Genomic DNA, 18,837 nt, shown 5'->3' with positions numbered 1-18,837 from the left:
TTGGTGTGCCAACATGGTTTAATATTCTCTAATGAAACACCAAAAAAAAAAAAAAAAAAAAAAATGAAAAAAACATGTAAAAAAAAAATAGTTTAAATGGTGACATAACTAGAAACAACAAAAAATAATAAAAAAATGCACATTCCTTTACAAAAATGACTACTCTAAATTATGGAGGACCACCAACCAAAACACACGTCTGGCATAGAAAACATTATTAAAGGATTACATCACAAGCAAGAAATGTGACATTTCAGTATGGGACAACTCTATTGAAATTGCATCAGCAAGAGAACGGGGTTATTCTAGCAAGAGAAGAATTAATAAAACGAGGCTTGAAAATGTGGTTTAGTGCGCCTTTTTAAGACATTGTTCTCTTGCTAGAATAAAAGGTTTCTAATGACGAATGTGCCATATCCCAAACAAACGCGAGTTTTACCTGAACGAGCGCTCCCGTCTCCTCATTTGGACTGAGCATGCGCAGGGTTTTTGTACGCTGCTTTTGTGTACAGACGACCGAACATGTCTGACGGACACGATTCCAGCAGACTGTTTTAAAGCAAGACCAGGAAACAGTTGTTCGTTGGAAAACGGTCTGGCCGACGATTGTTTGCTGGAATTCTGTACGTTACTGCCTACACACGAACGAACATGTCCGCTGAAACTGGTCCGCGGACCAGTTTCAGCAGACATGTTTGGTCGTGAGTACGAGGCCTTAGATTTTTAGGGAGATCTGCCCCAGGGAGATCTGTGTACTTGTCAGGAAGCAGTGCCCAGGGGTTCAGTGTGATGATCTCTTCCTGCTCTGCCCACCTGTACTGGGAGCTGTGAAAGCCCTGACTTTGTCTCTCTCCTTGGTACTTGTTTTTCTGGCTGTTTTGCCGTTGTAAGCTGGTTTTGTGGCAACAGGAGGTGTCAGATGGTGGGCTCTGGTAACCACTAACTCCTGTGAGGACTGCAGCCACCAGCTGTGGAGTAAGCAGGCAGAGGCAGGAATTATCAGATGCTTCCTCTGTAGTCTGGATACAGCATCCCTAAAGCAGGTGGCGGAGTGATATTCAGCTGTAAGGGATTCTGGAGCTGGGACTACAGAGACAGTATCGGCAAATGCGGCTGCCTGCTTGCTCACTCCGCAGTCAGTGGCTGCAGTTCTGACAGGAATTTTACATTCAACTAATAGTCACACTGGCAGCACTATTAGTTAGCAGGGGTGCCGAACTTGAGTTGTCACATATTGTGACAGTGAAAAAACCCTGGGGTGTGCCTGGGCATTAGGGTGTGCCCAGGCACACCCGGCACACCCCCTGCGCACGCCTATGCTTTGCATTCTATATGGAAATATGTGTGTAGTAAGTATAAGGTGTAAGCGTAATAGGGAAATAAGTGTATACGTCTGACTGCTTGGTATGAAATGTATGTCAATTGATGAAATAAAAAGGATTAGCTATTAGCTAATTGATATTAGGAAAGTTGTAAAAATTCTTGATGTGCATGCATAGACAGGTAGCAGTCACAGAACATTTACACATTAAAAGGGGAGTCATCATGAATGATAGAATTGTGAGACTCTTCCTATGATAATTCTATTCAAAAGGCCAATGCAAACTATAATGATAAAATGGTTAATTGGTCAAATGGACAATTGTTTATTTTCATAAGAAGCAAGGGTTTTAAACACTACATTTGCCCTTAAAGGGGTTGTAAAGGAAAACATTTTTTTCCCTAAATAGCATCCTTTATCTTAGTGCAGTCGTCCTTCACTTACCTCACCCTTCAATTTTGCTTTTAAATGTCCTTATTTCTTCTGAGAAATCCTCACTTCCTGTTCTACTGTCTGTAACTCCACACAGTAATGCAAGGCTTTCTCCCTGGTGTGGAGAAAGCCTCTTAAAGGGGGGAGGGGGCAAGAAGGAGTGTCAGGACACCCACTAACACACAGCTCCTTTCTCTATCTGCAAAGTAGAGAGTGTCCTGACTTACATCAGTTTAGTTTCCATTTACAAATGGAAACTAAACTGATGTAAGATTGTGTCAGTGCATGCGAAAGCATATACATCGGCATACAAAAACACATAAAAACTATGGTTGTAATCTATCAGCACCACGTAATCTATCTATATATATAAAACTCAACGTGTGTGTGTATGTATGTTCCAGCATCACGTCCAAACCGCTAAAGATATTAACATGAAACTTGGCACACATGTTACTTATATGTCAGCAACAAACATAGGATAGGTGGTTTAACCCTTACCCACCCCCATTTGCCATGGTCGGGGTTTTTCTTTAAAGTCCCATTCAACTCTATGGGAAATACATGTTACTTCATGTTCCAGCATCACGTCCAAACGGCTAAAGATATTAACATGAAACTTGGCACACATGTTACTTATATGTCAGCAACAAACATAGGATAGGTGGTTTAACCCTTACCCACCCCCATTTGCCATGGTCGGGGTTTTCCTTTAAAGTCCCATTCAACTCTATGGGAAATACATGTTACTTCATAACTTCCAAACGGCTGTAGATATTTCGATAACACTTGGTCACATGTTACTTATATGTCCACTTAAACTATAGGATAGTTAATTTATCCCTTAACTACCCCCATTTGTGAGGGTCGGGGTTTTTGTTTAAAGTGCCATGTAAATCAATGGGAAATGTATGTTCCCACATAACTTCTGTACGCCTGGAGATATTTCAATAAAACCTGGTACACATATTACTTATATGCCAAATAAAAATATATGACAGTTAAATTAACCCTTACCTACACCCTTATATAAAAGATGGGTATATTTATATTACTATGATTTTCCTCCCCAAAAGGTTAAGATTGGAAGACCGGGCAACGCCGGGTATTCAGCTAGTAGTTTGATATTAATAATATTTTTTCTGTCCCAATGGTCATAGTGCTCAAATTCAGTATCCTCCTGACAACTGAAAGGATCCTTTATTTTCTCTACTTATGTATTTATATCCTGACATAAAGGAAGATGGGAGGAAAAGGTTCAGGAACTTGAAAATTAAGGAGGGGTGGTTTACAGTGTAATGGTGTCTTTTCTTGTGCATAACAGTGTGCAGTTTGTTTTTCCACAATGTTTCCAATATCTCATTACACCGGAGACAAGGGTCAGTAACTATATACTTTATTGGATTTAATGTGGTGGTTGGTTCTGCAACATAAGCAGCTAAAATATTTTCAGCACTTCTTATTTTTACAACAAACTGACAAATAAAAATGTGAATTTGCTGTACATTGTGTTGTGGCCACACTTTTTTCCCATTCATTTTGTTTATTGTAACAACAGGAGTTCCTGCTAGAAATAAGACTGATGTATGAGGTCATGGTTAAAGTGGTTGAAAACCCACTTTTTTGACTTTCACCTACAGGTAAGCCTATAATAAGGCTTACCTGTAGGTAAGGAGAATATCTCCTAAACCTGCACGGTTTAGGAGATATTCCCCTCGCAATGCCAGCGGCGCATGCGCACGGGGGATCTACGGCGAAAGGACCGGCAGCCGCTGGACCTTGCCGAATTTAAATCTCCCGCGTGCACGCCAATCACAGCGCTGGAGCGGCGATACCCGCAAGACGCGCCGAGGCAAGATGATATCTCGCTCGGCGTGAACCAGGTAAGTTCTACACACCTCATTCCGAGGTAAGTATTTCATAATGAGCTAATATGCGGTGCATATTAGCTCATTATGACTTTTGCCTTGCAGGAGAAAAAAAAAATGTTTGATGCGGGTTTACAACCGCTTTAAGCAGAGTGCTATGATACTAAATATGAACTTTGTCCAAGATAGTAAGAAACAGTTGAAACTGTCTTGGAAGCTTTTGATTATTCTTTATATTAGTTATTTGACAACATTAGGTAACCATCAAGTAATGGTATTCTTTAATCATTTTTAAATGCATCATAATAACAATGAAGAATGTGGGAAGCACATGGTGAGAACTCTATAACAGCTTTGGAATCTTTCTTTACAAAGTACTGGATTTGTTGCTGAGATAGATAAATGGAAACTAAACTGATGTAAGATTGTGTCAGTGCATGCGAAAGCATATACATCGGCATACAAAAACACATAAAAACTATGGTTGTAATCTATCAGCACCACGTAATAGTTTGATATTAATAATATGTTATCTTGTTGCTAGATACCCCAGCTGAATATTCTAGTTAATGATTCTCAGACTGATTTTATTGTATATTGTAATAAAGAGTACCTGGCTAATATGGGAACAAACTGGGCAGTCATCATTTTACAGCGTTGCATTTTTCTGCCAAGTCAATTTAGTTTGTCTCGCTGGCAAACAAAGAGCTTCTTAGTACCTGCTCCTACCATGCCAAGATTTCTTATTAGGTTAAGCCAGGTTACAGCCCAATATCCATCCACCTGACACATTTATACTTATCAGAATGTTTGAGATTGTCATAAAAGCTTTTGTTGGACTCCTATCTTAGAAAAACAATCATGATCTTTACCTTGGTATTGGGAAAAACTTTTTCTGGCATGCCCTTATGTTGCATACACTTGATACAAAATAGTAACAAATACTTTGTGGCCCTTATCTACACAGATTTCTCGAACAAACAAGTTCATAAAACACCCTAGTTTGGCAAGTCGCTATATTACACTTCACAATTGTCTTCTGTGCAGGGGTGTTTCAATGCTTTTGAAAGACCTAGGGCACCCTAATGAGAGCAATGGTGGGCGTGATCAAATTGTGCTAACAATGGGGGGACTTAAGCCTGGTACACACTACAGCGGCTGCGCTCAGGAACCGCTGTACCAACCATGCAAGGTTAGTTCAAGGATGGCCCCCGCTGAGCATGGCCCCCGCCAAAACATGCCAATGAGCACTCTCTGCCTTTGGCTGGGAGCGTTGATCGGGAGTCAATCGTCTGCTGGTTCTCCAGCATACATTCCCACATACACACAGGCAGAATGTTGGCAGGTATTTTTTGTACCCGCAAATGTCTCCCGACATTCTGGCCATGTGTACACAGATTAAAAGCGATATGTATAAAAAAAAAATCTAAGCCTACTCTGCTCTGGGTTAGGAGTAAGTAATGCACAGATTGTAGGGGACAGGAGTGCATATCACAAGGAGTGCACGGGCCAAGGATAAGTAATGCACAGAGTACATGAGTCAGGAGTATGTAACACACATACTGTAATGCTGAGGTCCAGAGTAAGTAACACACATAGTGCAGAGACCAGGAGTAGGTAACCCACAGAGTTCAGGGGATGGCAGTTTGTAACATACAGTGTTCAAGGGTAAAAAACTCACAGTGTGCAGGGGACCAGAGTAAGTAATGCAGCAACTAAACTAAGAAGCATGGAGGAAAGTGTAGCTGAACTAACTTTATTTTCTCTTGAGAAGAGATGATTAGATACAGTGAAATTATATATATTATATATGATTATATACAGTGAAATTGAAGGAGAGTTATTGACTTTAACTTCATTGCAAAGGAGAAGGGGGCACTAATTGTATCTGGAAGAAAATATGTTTAATCTGCACAAATGGAAATGCTATTTTACAGTAAGTGCTGTGAAAATGTGGAATAGGCTTCCTTAGAAACCAGTTAAAGGCAGCTTAGTAAATTGTTTAAAAAAGCTGGATGCATACCGAAATGCTTAGAATATAGCTGAATATTAGAATTTGTGATAATGACCCCAGAGATTGTTGATCCAGGCAATATTCAATTGCCTTAGAGAATCAGAAAGAAGTTTATTTTCCCCTGTTGGAGCAAATTGGACCATGCTGTATAAGGGTTTTCTCAGTCTTTCTCTGGATTAAAGTGGTTGCAAACTCAACCACACAACTTGCACCTACAGGTAAGCCTAGATTAAGGCTGTAGGTGCAAGAAAAATCTCCTAAACCTGCACGGTTTAGGGGATATTTACATTAATTACAGGCGCCAATGTCTACGGCGCATGCGCGCCATAGACAACGGCGCAGGCGCACTGAAAGTGCAGTTTTTCACAATGGCATAACCTGGGTTAATGCCGTGTTTTCGCGCATGTTCGGGGGTCTGCCGGGAGTGACATCATCGCTGCTCCAGGCCAATCACAGCGCCGGAGTGGCGAAACAAGGAAGTATCTACGAGGGGACATGGCGGCAGCGGTGAACGAGGAGGACTACGGGGGCTTCGATTTTAGGTAAGTGGCACATAATGCCGTGTTTTCGCGCATGTTCGGGGGTCTGCCGGGAGTGACATCATCGCTGCTCCAGGCCAATCACAGCGCCGGAGCGGCGAAACAAGGAAGTATCTACGAGGGGACATGGCGGCAGCGGTGAACGAGGAGGACTACGGGGGCTTCGATTTCAGGTAAGTGGCACATAATGAGCTAGTATGCTATGCATACCAGCTCATTATGCCTTTCTCTTGCAGGATTAGGTTTTTCCCCCTTTTTTTACGAGGCGGTTTACTTCCTCCTTAACCATTGGTACTATTTATGGAGGTTTTCTATTTATTCTCTATGCAATTAAGAGATAGTAATGCTATACTATAAAGAGATACTGCATTATTCTAATGAATTTGAGCTCCTCAGATCTTCCCGGATCTTCTCCTGGCAAGCTGCAGGACCCTTTAACATCGTTTTGACCCTTTTCATGCGGAAGCCAAAGACTGTCAACTATTTGACTGGACCTTGTATTGCACTTTACTGATATCATTTTTCTCCATTTATTCTCTATAAGTTTACATTTTTAGAAAATATTATGGGCATTGCTGCAAGTGAATTGATATCTTTGTTTTTTTTTTTTATTACTAGTTGAGATATACAAAAAAAAATTATTAGTGCTGCTATGTCCATATGTGCTAAATCCACTAATGCAAGCATGCTATTAAAAGATTTTACTATAACTTACTTTAAGATCTGGTCTTCTTATAGCTCTATTTACTGTGGAGTTTTCATCAGACATGACAGAACACGGCGACCCATTCAGCCAATCTTTAAATTCATCTAACATGATCCAGCGTACTTTCTTCCTAGTGTATTTCTTCCTTTCATCCTAGATAACATGGTGGAAATTCAGATGGGGGGAAATGTCTGGTAATACTGCTATCAACAATAGAAAGCAGTGAGATTATATCTAGTTGGTGTATATAAACAACATTTGCATTTTAAAGCTCATAATGGATTGCAGTTCTATACAACTGGACACTGCAATAGAAAATGTACTTACAGTTGTTCTAAGTAAAACTACATTGGCTTTCTCCAAAGAGGATGGAACACAGTTTGCCCATACGCTCCACTCTGGCTTCCAATAAAAGAGCAAGAGAAGAATCCCTCCTGAGACGCAGTATCCAATCACACACAGGATAATCCAAAGGATGCTCACTTTATAGCCAAAAATTTCCTGTTGTCAAAACACAGTACAAATAATTGAAGCAGAAATAACAAAAAAAAAAAAATATTTAACTGTGTGAATCAGTTTCCATATACATTTTATACAAATATGGATAAAAATCCGATAGCTGCTAGATGTTCTAACAATTTAAAATAATAACACCTGTGTTTTCTGTGGTAACATTTCTCTAGTTTGTTGTTGAAGCTGTCTCAGGTTTAGAAGCTGATGGAACTCAGAAACTTCTCAAGCTCATCTCAAATGCAAGGTTTCACTTTGTCACCTGACTTTCCCTTACTTCATAACTAAGTCTACTCAACTGCCATTACCCTGTCTAATGTATGTGCCTTTACTGGCCATTGAGACAGTTTCAACGAGGAGTAGACTGACAGTTGGCAGGGCTTAGTGGTGGTCAGGGAAAGCCAGGTATCATTGACAGTGAAAGAAAAATTGAAATGGGAACAGAAGAGGCTTTTCTTTATAAAGCCTCCCTCCATAAGTCATTAACAATGCAAAAGCAACTTGCCGCAGGTTGCTACAGGCCAGAAGAAGGCCAACTGCAAATCAACTGTAAATTCAAATGGAATTAAACCACTGCAAAAAAAAAAAAACATTTTACTCCAGGAACTTTTAGCCTAGTTTATGTGCTAGCATGTGCCACATATTAGTACATTATTTCATACTTACCTAGCAAGTTTCCTAGCAATAGGTTCTCATTTGTCATAAAAATCCTACCTGTCAGCAATTTTTTATTTTTTAAGTTTAATTCCCCTTTAATGCACCTGCTAAGCAATTCAGGTGGAACTTAGAAGCATCTGAAATGCAAACTGAACGTACAATATCTTTAGTGGTACTAAACCTGCTAATGTAACTGTTTGCCAAAATATGGCAGCTTCCTTGGCTATAAAGAATATGAGTATTATTTTTTTTTATCAAATTATCTTTTTATTTCTTTTATATACAAACAACAAAAACAACCAAAATAACATACAACCCAAGCCCATAATGAGAGGAAGAAAAAAAAGAAAAAAACCTGTCCCCCCTGGCCACCATGCTCCCCCTCCCTCCAATTGCTCACACGTTTTACCCACTCCTCTCTCGTCATACCTCCAGGATATCAGACCATCTTCTCCATATTTTTTCAAATTTCACTATACAGCCTCTATGTAAAAAAGTATATTTTCCCTTAACTAAGGTTTCCCTTACTTGTATTGAGTATGAGTATGAATATTTGGTTCCACTTTATTGCATACTGTATTTGTCCATCTACACAAGTCCTAAGCCATCTTGTGGGGCTGGGCAGGACTTCATTTGTTAAAAGTTTAAAAAAAGCACAGACAGAAGCCGTGCCAAAAGCTGACAGTGCATGTCACTGATTTATACATACAGTTCAAATTTTGGTCATTAAGCTTTTGCAATGTGGAGGGTATAATTATATTGCCTTTATTCTAAATTAATTACCACCTACACCTAAAAAACACCTACTGTGTCTTCTTCTGGCAAACTTTCAGACAACTGTCAAAAAAGCAAATACACACAGCCCGGGCTTAAAAGGGTTGTAAAGGTTCATGTTTTTTCACCTTAATGCATGTATTAAGGTGAAAAAACATTTGGCGATTGCAGGCCCCCCCCCCCCCCCCAGCCCCCCGGTTTACTTACATGAGCCCTCGAACGTCCCGCGTTAAGAACGCGCTTGATGTTGGCCCAGTCTTCTTGACTCTTCTCGGCTCTTCATTGGATAGAATGACAGCAGCGCAGCCATTGGCCATTGATGAAGAATGGGGGACGAGGCCAAGTCCTGTAGTCAGCGGCTATGGACACCGGTACAGGACTCAGGAGTGCACCCGCAAGGTAACCCCCTTGGAAGAGCGCTTCCCAGAGGGGGTTACCAGAAGCGGGGAGGACACACATGTACACATAGGCAGGCTGTCTGGACTACCAAATTAACAATCTCGAAAATAGATTGTACACTGTGTAAGGTCCATAACAAGCTATTGTGCATTATCCCTTCCATTATGTAAGGAATATTACATTTTGAAATTCTATGCAAATGTAAAAAAGGAAGTAGTGTCGAGTCCAAGAATTGTTCTATCTATGTCAGTCGAGAGCCTACACCCTTTTATATACTTGTGCTCTGCTATGTATGATTTCTTTTTTCTTACATTGGGATTCCTACAGTTCAGTGCAAGTGTTCTGTTTTTTTGTTAGGCGATTGACAACCATCAAATTAGTTTTTGGTGCATTGGAATTGATTTTAGTTCAAAACAATAGCAAATAAAAATAATAATCTAGCGTATACAATTTTTATTGTGTACAATATAACACAAGTTATATTGTTTTGAATGTTATTAAAAATTGCTTTAACTTTTCAAACTGCAGCACTGTTATTATCTGTAAAATGCAATTCAAGTTGGCTACCTCAAAGTGTTCTATACACAGATGGTGTGTCATTTCCTGCTTGTCTTATTGACTTCCTTACCACCATCTCTAGTGTTCACATTTGAGCTATGGGTTTAGGGCAGATTACTGAAATGTGACATTGTGGTAACACAGTGTAGTTTTAAATGCTGCATGCAAGAATCCTCCAGTGGCAGCAAATATCACACTAAATGCAGGCTTTTATTATTATATACATGAATAGAACAAAGAATTCCACCTCATTCCATAGCCTCTAAAATGTGGCTGGAACTACAACTACCAGCTCACTGTGAGTAAAGAACAGGATGCTGGGAGAGGGTATAAAAAGGCTTGTCCAGGCCTAGATCTCTCTCTTGGGACACTGGCCTGGATCTGCAGGCAAGGGATCTGTGTTGGAGGGTGAAGAGACTGAGTTGCGGCCTGCACAAGAAGAGTTAACACGAGGCAGGAGAACAAAGTGGACTTAGGGGAGAGGTGCTGCCTCCCAGATCCATCCACTGCATTGATCCAGGTATCCACAGCTGGTCGGGGACATGCAGCCTGGGAGAGGGGGGAAGAGCCTGCCTGTTCCAGGACGTTTGTTTGGGCCTTGATCGGAGGATTGGGTGAGGGGGCATTTGCCCATTTTCAGGAAACAAGGACACTGTGCACAGATTTGTATGTTGTATACTGTAAACTGTACACTGTATACAGACACCATTGTTCTTGCATTCTTTACTTGATAATCCAGGCCAGTTGTCTTGTTTGACCCTGCTATTCAGAAGTTTAGTGCACCGATGAGAGTGGCTAGCTGAAGAATCCAAAGCCTCATCTTCCTTTCAAGAGACTGAAGTTACTGATGCCATACAGGCATGCACACACATGTTCAGGGCTCTGTATATGTAGTGGGTGTGCAAGATATTTTCTCTGGGAAGTTAAGCCATTGAATATTGAACTATACAGTGTTTGTAGTTGGGCCTGTGGTGTCAGGTGACAGAAAAGAGAGGTCTGACATAAAGAGGGTCATTCTTCTGCTCTCCTTTTGCCTGGACTCTTAAGCCCTGTACACACGATTGGATATCTGATGGAATCTAATCCGATAGATTTTTTCGTCGGATAACCGAAGAAGCTGAATTTCATCAGTCTTGCCTACACACCATCAGTCAAAAATCCGACCGTGTCCAACGCGGTGACGTAAAACACTACAACGTGCTGAGAAAAATTAAGTTCAATGCTTCCGAGCATGCGTCGACTTCATTCTGAGCATGCGTGTATTTTTGACCGATGGACTTACCACTCAGACGATCGTTTTTTCTATAGGAAAAATTTAAAACATGTTCTATTTTTTTTCACCCATGGAAAAAAAAATGATAAGGCCCACACACGATCGGTTTGTCTGATGAAAACGGTCCATCGGTCCGTTTTCATCAGACAAACCGATTGTGTGTACAGGGCTTTGGAGTCAAATTTGAGTAGAGGTAACCAATCCAATATAAAGTGTCATATTGTGATTTATTTGCCATTTAAGTGTGCCTCTGCTCTTGGGGACATTCTTAGGTTTGGAATCCCCTGAAAGCAGCCTCAATATAGTATTGAACTATATTGCTCTTAGTCTCAGTTATTGCTCTCCAATTGATTACTTGAATATATATACTGTTTGTTACTTTTCCACAGAAATATTGCAGTCAAGACAATTTCTGTGTTTTATTATAACGTGTGTGTTTCTCATTGGTCATTGCACTTACACTATTGCCTGGGGAGGTCTGGACTGAGGAGCAGATCAGTCAGGTAGTACAGACCTTGTCGTTAGACAAGAAAACATGAGTGATCAAAGTCAAACCTGAGGCCTCCTGCACACATGTGCTGCTGGAATGAAAGCGAGGGTCCAGTGTGCAGCTGGACAACCAGGCTGAGTTTTGTCTAATCCAGTCAGGTGTCCGGCAAGTACCAGTCGAGTCAAAGCCACTAGGGAAGAGGCCTACTCCATGCCATCTTCGACCATTATTGGGCCTGAGTTCTTCGCTGCTCTGGGAGACGTTGTGTCAAAATTGCCAAGGGACACTCTGACATGCCCTGGAAGTGATTACCAAAAACCCAGGCCCTTTTCTGGAAGATTTCCAGTGCCTACAGGGAAAGACAACTTTGAAGAGTGACTGGACCAGGCCACATCAGACACTTGAATAAGCTGTTGCATCAGATTGTATTAGAGCTAGAGCTTGCAGTAGAGCTAGAATGCAGAAGATCCTAAAAGGTACTTCACGCTCTGATCCAGTTTGTATTCGACTGCAGAATTCAGTGGATGCCTGACCATGAAATATCCTAAGCTCATTAAATTAGTGAGAGAGGAGGAAGCCATGCTGGAGAATAAAGGAAATAACCAGGGGTCGGAATCTGCTGTTGGAGACAGAGTGGCCAGCACAGCTGATAGAGATCCCAAGATCGTTGTTCTAAAGACTGAGATGTCTAAGATAATGGAGATGGTGACCAGGTCATTGGATGTCAGGTCTGAGATAGCCACACTGATGATGCAGGTATCCCAGATGTTGGAAGTGATTAACCGGCTGACAGCAACACGTATTGAGCTGTCCGACAAGGGTGTTACGAGGCAGAATGTATCCCGGGTCCAAAAAATAAAGACATCTTTTTGAACTGTGGAGGTGTAGGTCACTACCAGAGAGAATGCCCTAGTACACCAAGGAGGACAGAAGACTGGTATGGACCGCAGAGAAGTGTCCCAAGGGTGCAAGAGAACAATGGAGGGCACCTGCAGTGTATGCTGGTTTAGTGAGGAATGCCTATCAGCCTTCAAAATGACGCCAGAAACTACATTCCCAACGCCAGAAGGTGAAGGAATCACAAGTCCAGTCACGCCCACCTACTGTTCCAGATGCTTCCATAAGGGCTCTTGCCTAGTTGGTAGACCCTCTGTCTGTAGTACCTGTTTTGGTGGAAGGAATTTATACCAGAGCCATTGTTGATTCGGTTGCTCAGGTTACCTTGCTGACCAGAGACTTTTAAAAGGGGTATTTGTTGAATATGCCCCTGCAAAAGTTGAAAGACATAGAGATCCAGGGTATTCAAGCGGAGGATTAACCTTGTGATGAATATCTGTGGATCAAGTTGTCGTGTGATCCATTGAGGGCTGGGAAGCCCCAGAACTTTGAGACACTGGCCATTGTGTGCCCTTGGCTGCCAGGATCCACAGGAAATTTGTTGATCCCTGGGACCAACACAGATCTTGTGAAGCGATTGTTAGTTCCTGTTGCCTACAGATGTGATGTCTTATCTGCTCTGTCAGCAGAAGAGCCAGAAGTGTCTCCCTCTTCCACACTGGATGAAGAATGATACACAGCAGAAGTAAAATAAATGGATCTTCAGGAGGCAGAAACAGTCAAACAGGAAGAAGAGGCTAGTGAGCATACCATGCCCGAGCCAGTGAAACAGAGAAAGCAAAGAGTTATGCGTCCTCTCAAGAGATCCACCTGTGATATGTTGGATGAGAACACCAAAGAAGTTATCCTCACCCCTCAGGAGACTCTTGACATGCCTGACCTGTTCACCACAGATTTGGTGAAGGGCAACCCTGACTCACCCCTTGGCACAACTGGTAGCACCAGCCCAGTAGAGGTGGCCTGCGGACGGGTCAACTGCCCACCATATGACAATTGGTGGGAGGTTTCTCTGTAAGTGTCATATTGTGATTTATTTGCCATTTAATATTTTTAAAAATATTTTTAATTCATATCTTTTAACAAAGGGTTATACTTAAAGCAGAGTTCCCCCACCCCGAAAACAAAAAAAAAATTAGCAGCTATAAATACTGTAGGTGCTGACTTATATTATTAGGGCACTTACCTGTCCAGGCATCCAGCGATGTCATCACCTGAGCCGATTCTTGTATTGGCTCTCGGGTGCTGGCGCCACCATCTTGGCTAAGGGAAACTAGCACCAAGGCTTGTTTCCTAGTGTGCATGCGTGAATTGCTCTGCGCTTTGTCAATGAGCCAGCTGCCAGGGGAAAGGGGGGTGGGCTGAACTTCTAGCTCACTTCAACGCTGTGAACTGAGCCGGAATTGGGAGCAGGTACCAGTCAAAACCAGGTACCTACCCCCCCCCCAAAGGTGCCAAATGTGGCAGCGAAGGGTGGGGAAGAGGAAGTCAAACAGAACTTCTCCCTTTGGGTGGAACTCCCCTTGAAAGTGGTTGTAAGGGCTGAAGATTTTTTACCTTCATGAATTCTATGCATGAAGATTAGAAAACAAACATTCTGTGTGCTGCAGCTCTCCTGTGTCTCTCTTTCCTTTGCTGAGACACAGCATTGGTTGCTGCTGCTGTCAATCACAGGAAGTGAAGAGGGATCGGGGGTGAGGCCGAGCCATGCTCTATGTGTTTCATAGACAGTGAGCTTGCATGAGTACCCCCATAGCAAGCAGGGGGAACTCAGCAGGGGGAAGGAGCGCTGGAGGGGGACCTGAGAAGAGGAGGATTAGGGCTGCTCTGTGCAGGTAATTATAACATGTTTATAACAATGTTGATCATATGAAAGTACAGATTATTATAAAAAGCTAATTAACAAATAATTTGTTTTTATGGATGTAATCAGAATTTAATGCTTTATATAGTTGAATTCTTAGTTTTTTTGCCACAATAATTGATGCTCTTTTAGAAGGATGATGGGTGATAGAAAGATAGCCTCTCCAGGTGGGAACCTTGGTGGTGATCCACCCCACAGAGATCTCAGGTGTAGACAATGCAATTAGCAGAGCAGGAATAACAATGTATTTCTGGACAGCCGCACTCTTGAAAAATAGTTGCCTTTATTTAAAATTAGCACAGCACTACACGCCACAGCAAACAAAACTCGGACAGCTGACACATTTCACACTATATCTAGTGTTTAGTCATAGCCAGATCTGTTGTACAGAAGAGTTTTTGTAAAGCGAAAAAAATAAATAGCTGCATGCTTCACATTTTAATGACTTTCAGAAGTCCTTGCATTTAGCTTTGCTTTCAGTCCTGCCTCTGTGTGCACTAGCACTAGCACTAGCATGTGTCTACAACAGGCCAAAAAAGGGCATAAAGAAAAGAAAAAAAATCAGTAATCATTTGTTCAGTGCCTTATTTGACAGCAGTCAATACATGACCTAAATCTCTTATTTTTTTCATTAATGGACATGGTGAAGCCAGGAGGATAGACATCCTCACCAAGTGGGAGAAGTAAGTAGATGTGAATTTGGATGTATTCAATTATTTCTTGACAGGCAGAAGCAGCTTTTTCTCCCTATCTTGTCCTACTTTGCTTCCAATTTTCAATTTGCATTTTTTTTCTGCAATCAACTTTGCAACACTTGGAATTATACTAGGTAGCCTACTATTAGATTACAGAGGAATAGACTGGTCAGAATTTACAGACAGTTAGACATTGAAACCGAGCATGTAATATGCTATTATGGTTTATTTAAATGACAACTTCTACAACTTCACTTTCTGTTTAGTCAGTCTAAGATTTTCAGTTTCTACATTACCTGCTTATGTACAGTTGCCAGGGAAAAAAAGCATTGATATATTTTAATAAGCATATATTTTAGTGCATTTTTAAGTAATAAAGGAAAGTGTACCAGTCCCTATACAATCATCTTTAAATATTTAAAATCCAATATTCACTATGTAGCTTTTTTTATTATTATTTACCACCCTGTTTTATTTATTGTTTGATTTAAAATGAATAGTGCTAAGAAAAACATTACTACATGTTTCTCGCAATTGCATTCCTATCTCTTCAAATTGGTTCCCTTTCAAATGTTAATAATTATAATTATTTAACTAGCGTCAAAATGTAAACAAAGTGAGAAATAAACTCACCATTTCATTTTCTTCTCCTTCATTAATAATTGCACGGTGGTCTTTGGGTAATTTTGTCCTCATCCTTATGGGTAGATGTTGTGTCAATTAATGAAACTCGAGACAGTGACAGGGATTTAGATCCCTATTTATAACCTCATTCAGTGCCTCTATTTTTCTCCATTTTTGTATGCATTGTGCACACCTATTTAATTAATTCTAAGGAATGAGTCACTACAGTTATATCTGTGTAGATTGCAAAATTGGCTCCCGTCACCTAGGTGTTTATCTTACAGTTAATGCCAGAGATGTACCTACCCAGCCATTGTATCACACATTCTAGATACCTACAAAGCATAAGTACAAGAACCTGCATATGTATGTTTGCACTCCAAAATAACTGTGCAATTGACTCAGTAAACCGCAGTGCATTAATATGCCAGAGTGGTAATTCAGCCAGTGAACATCTAATTGTGGGTTTTATATTTTGGATGTAGGGATTCATTTTTTGTCATGATGAAATTTACTGGCATTGAGATTCTATTAAAGCTGCTTCTGTGTCTTGCAAAGGATGATTACACAGAGAAAATAAGATAAATGCGTGGCTTTTATTAATTGTCACAAACAAGTTTTTTAGCAATCTGTGAAGCATTTTCAAAATTCTGTTCAGGTTTTTCCTAAATGAAAGTAGTCCTTCCTAGTGTCCGATAACCATATGGCATGACATGTTAGAGTGATATAGCTGTGTGGTATATTACTGCTGTTAGCCAGCCAACAGCCAATTTTATTTTTATACAGTTCATATTTATTATGCATTCTTTTTTTCTTGTATTAAAAGCGATGTATAGCCAAAGTTTTTTTTAGCTACACTTTTTTTGTGGGTCACAGGAATGCACTTACCTGTGCTCTCTTGTGACCCAGAATCAGTCGACAGCAGGCTAAAAACTCGTTGTTGTTTGACATAACAAAACCGTTTTAGACTCTGGAATATTGTCATAATTCAACCCAAATGTCTGGCCAGCAGCTAGCCCAACCTCTCAGCATGCCACTGAGAGACTGAGCCAGCTGCTCACGCCCCCCTAAAGCCATGTACACATGATCGTTTTTTCCTATGAAAAAAGTCTGATGGACATTTTTCATCGGACAAACCGATCAGGTGTAGACCCCATCGGTCTTTTTTCCATCGGTGTAAAAAAATAGAACATGTTTTAAATTTTTCCGATGGATAAAAAAACGATAGTAAATTCTGATTATCTGTGTGGAACTCCATCAGAGAAAAAGCCATGCATGCTCAGAATCAAGTCAACGCATGCACAGAAGCATTGAACTTCATTTTTTTTCGGCTCCGCGTTTTGGCAGGGTCGGAATTTAGTCTGATAGTGTGTATGCAAGACTGATTTAAGTCAGCTTCTTCGGAATTCTGACGAAAAAAATCCATCGGATTTTATTCAATCAGAAATCCGATTGTGTGTACACGGCTTTAGCCTGGCTCCCATGTAAGTGCTGGAGGTGCAGAGCAAAGTACAGTGACTGACAGCCACCTCTTTCAGCTACAAGTACGGTAAGAACTGAGCAATCAGTGGTCATGTGATCACACAGTTCTCTGGCTTAGAGCTGACGGAGACAGCAGCAGCATCAAATTGATGCTGCAGCAGGGAGAGACCAATATGTTTTCTCTTTTTTTTTTTTTTTTTACATTCCCACACTTCTCCTTAAAGCTAAATTGTGACATCTGTGTCTCAGGTTTTTAAAGCACAGCCGTAGTCTCTAGCAGTGTCCTGTAACTTGGCAGTAGTCCCTAACAGTCCTTTGTAAATTATAAAATTGGCAAAGGGCAGACATTTTTTTTTTTTTATATATAGCTTTCGAAAGAGCAATAAATAAATAAAAACATACATTGAGTATTGCTGTCTGGGAGCGAACACATTAAAACTTTGTTTGTGAAAATGACAAGCAAGTCACAAAAGTAGGGAAAGGGAGAAAAGAAAACTTTCTTCCTTATGTAGCACTACCCCTCTAGGAGTCGCTGTATAGGATGAGTCCTCTGTTCTTTGTCTTGACCTTCTCAACAACCTCAGCGCCTCTGACGCACCAGGTTGCGTGTACAAACATACAATATCACAGGAATTCACTGAAAGTAATATTTAGTACCCAATAGTAATGCTATATCAAAGAAAACAAGCACCAAACCAGGTAGTAAAGGCAAACTTAATATATTGTCACCTAATATGGTTGATAAACTAGGCAAGCATAAAATGGATTAACAAAGGTAACAACACAATTGGGCAATCAAAGTGATTTACAGTAGGGACTAGGCGTAAAATGACATTTGGCGTCTGGATCAGCATGAATAGTAGCAGCTGCTGTAGTGAGCAGTGGTAAAGTTTAATCTACCAATCTACATGAAACTGCATTCATGGCAGCAATGCTAATCCTTGACCAACTGGCTATGCACTGTCTAAAAAAATGGAGAACAAGGGGGGCTTGCAGAACATTTATTATAGGAGGGACAGTCCTTTGTGATGTTCTTCTGTTGGCTATTGTTGGGGCCCCTGAAGAGCATGCACACCTACATGCAGTATAGATTCAGTATGGGGTAAAGGTTCATTGGCATAGGATTGGAATAAGTGCAGTCTAGGTTTGAAATGCTGCGAGGGGTGCTGCTAGAAGAAGGTTTTTTACCTTAACGCAGAGAATGCATTCAGGTTAAAAAAATAACTTGAACCTTTAGGGCCGGTTCATACTGCTGCGATGCGGGAATCCTGCAAATCCACTGCGGGTTCCCGCATCGCATGTTTCCCAGCGGCAGTTCACACTGCCCTATGCAAACAGCTGGGAGTGTCAGTTAAACGTTAATGACACCCCCAAATCAGTTTGCATATCGCAGTGTGATCTGCAAACTGACAGGAATCGGATCGCATGGGTTTGAACACGTTTGAACGTGTTCAAAAAAAAAAAGGGGGTCCTGTGCGAGTTTGATGTGAATTCAGCCATACAATTTGTATGGCTGAAATTGCATCGCACAGAGATCACATGTGATTTGCACTGCAGAGCGGTGCGAATCACATCGGAACTTTGACATCGCAGCAGTGTGAACCGACCCCTGCAAACACTTTAAACTCATCAGAGCATAGATATAAAGTGCTTAATAGCATCAATTGAATTCTTCCACTCCTCTGGATCCATCAAGCTTAAACTGGGGCTATAATGTAAATTTAGTTTTTGGCTGAG

At 41.0% G+C, this 18,837-nt stretch overlaps 1 protein-coding gene across 1 annotated transcript in view; it reads right to left on the bottom strand.

Annotated features, from left to right (window-relative positions):
• LOC120936827 (probable cation-transporting ATPase 13A4) overlaps nt 1-16,041 on the bottom strand; it is a 110,691-nt gene extending 94,650 nt beyond the window's left edge. Inside the window, exons 1-3 of the mRNA XM_040349524.1 lie at nt 15,628-16,041; nt 7,208-7,381; nt 6,890-7,033 (exon numbers count right to left, since the gene is read on the bottom strand). Of these exons, the coding sequence (XP_040205458.1) occupies nt 6,890-7,033; nt 7,208-7,381; nt 15,628-15,690 (381 nt within the window). The 5' untranslated portion in view covers nt 15,691-16,041. The remainder of the gene's footprint in view (nt 1-6,889; nt 7,034-7,207; nt 7,382-15,627) is intronic.
• Nucleotides 16,042-18,837: the final 2,796 nt, after the last annotated feature.

Source organism: Rana temporaria, chromosome 4, assembly GCF_905171775.1.
Source record: "Rana temporaria chromosome 4, aRanTem1.1, whole genome shotgun sequence".
Lineage (NCBI taxonomy): Eukaryota > Metazoa > Chordata > Amphibia > Anura > Ranidae > Rana > Rana temporaria.
This window is presented reverse-complemented; position numbering and strand designations above follow the sequence as displayed.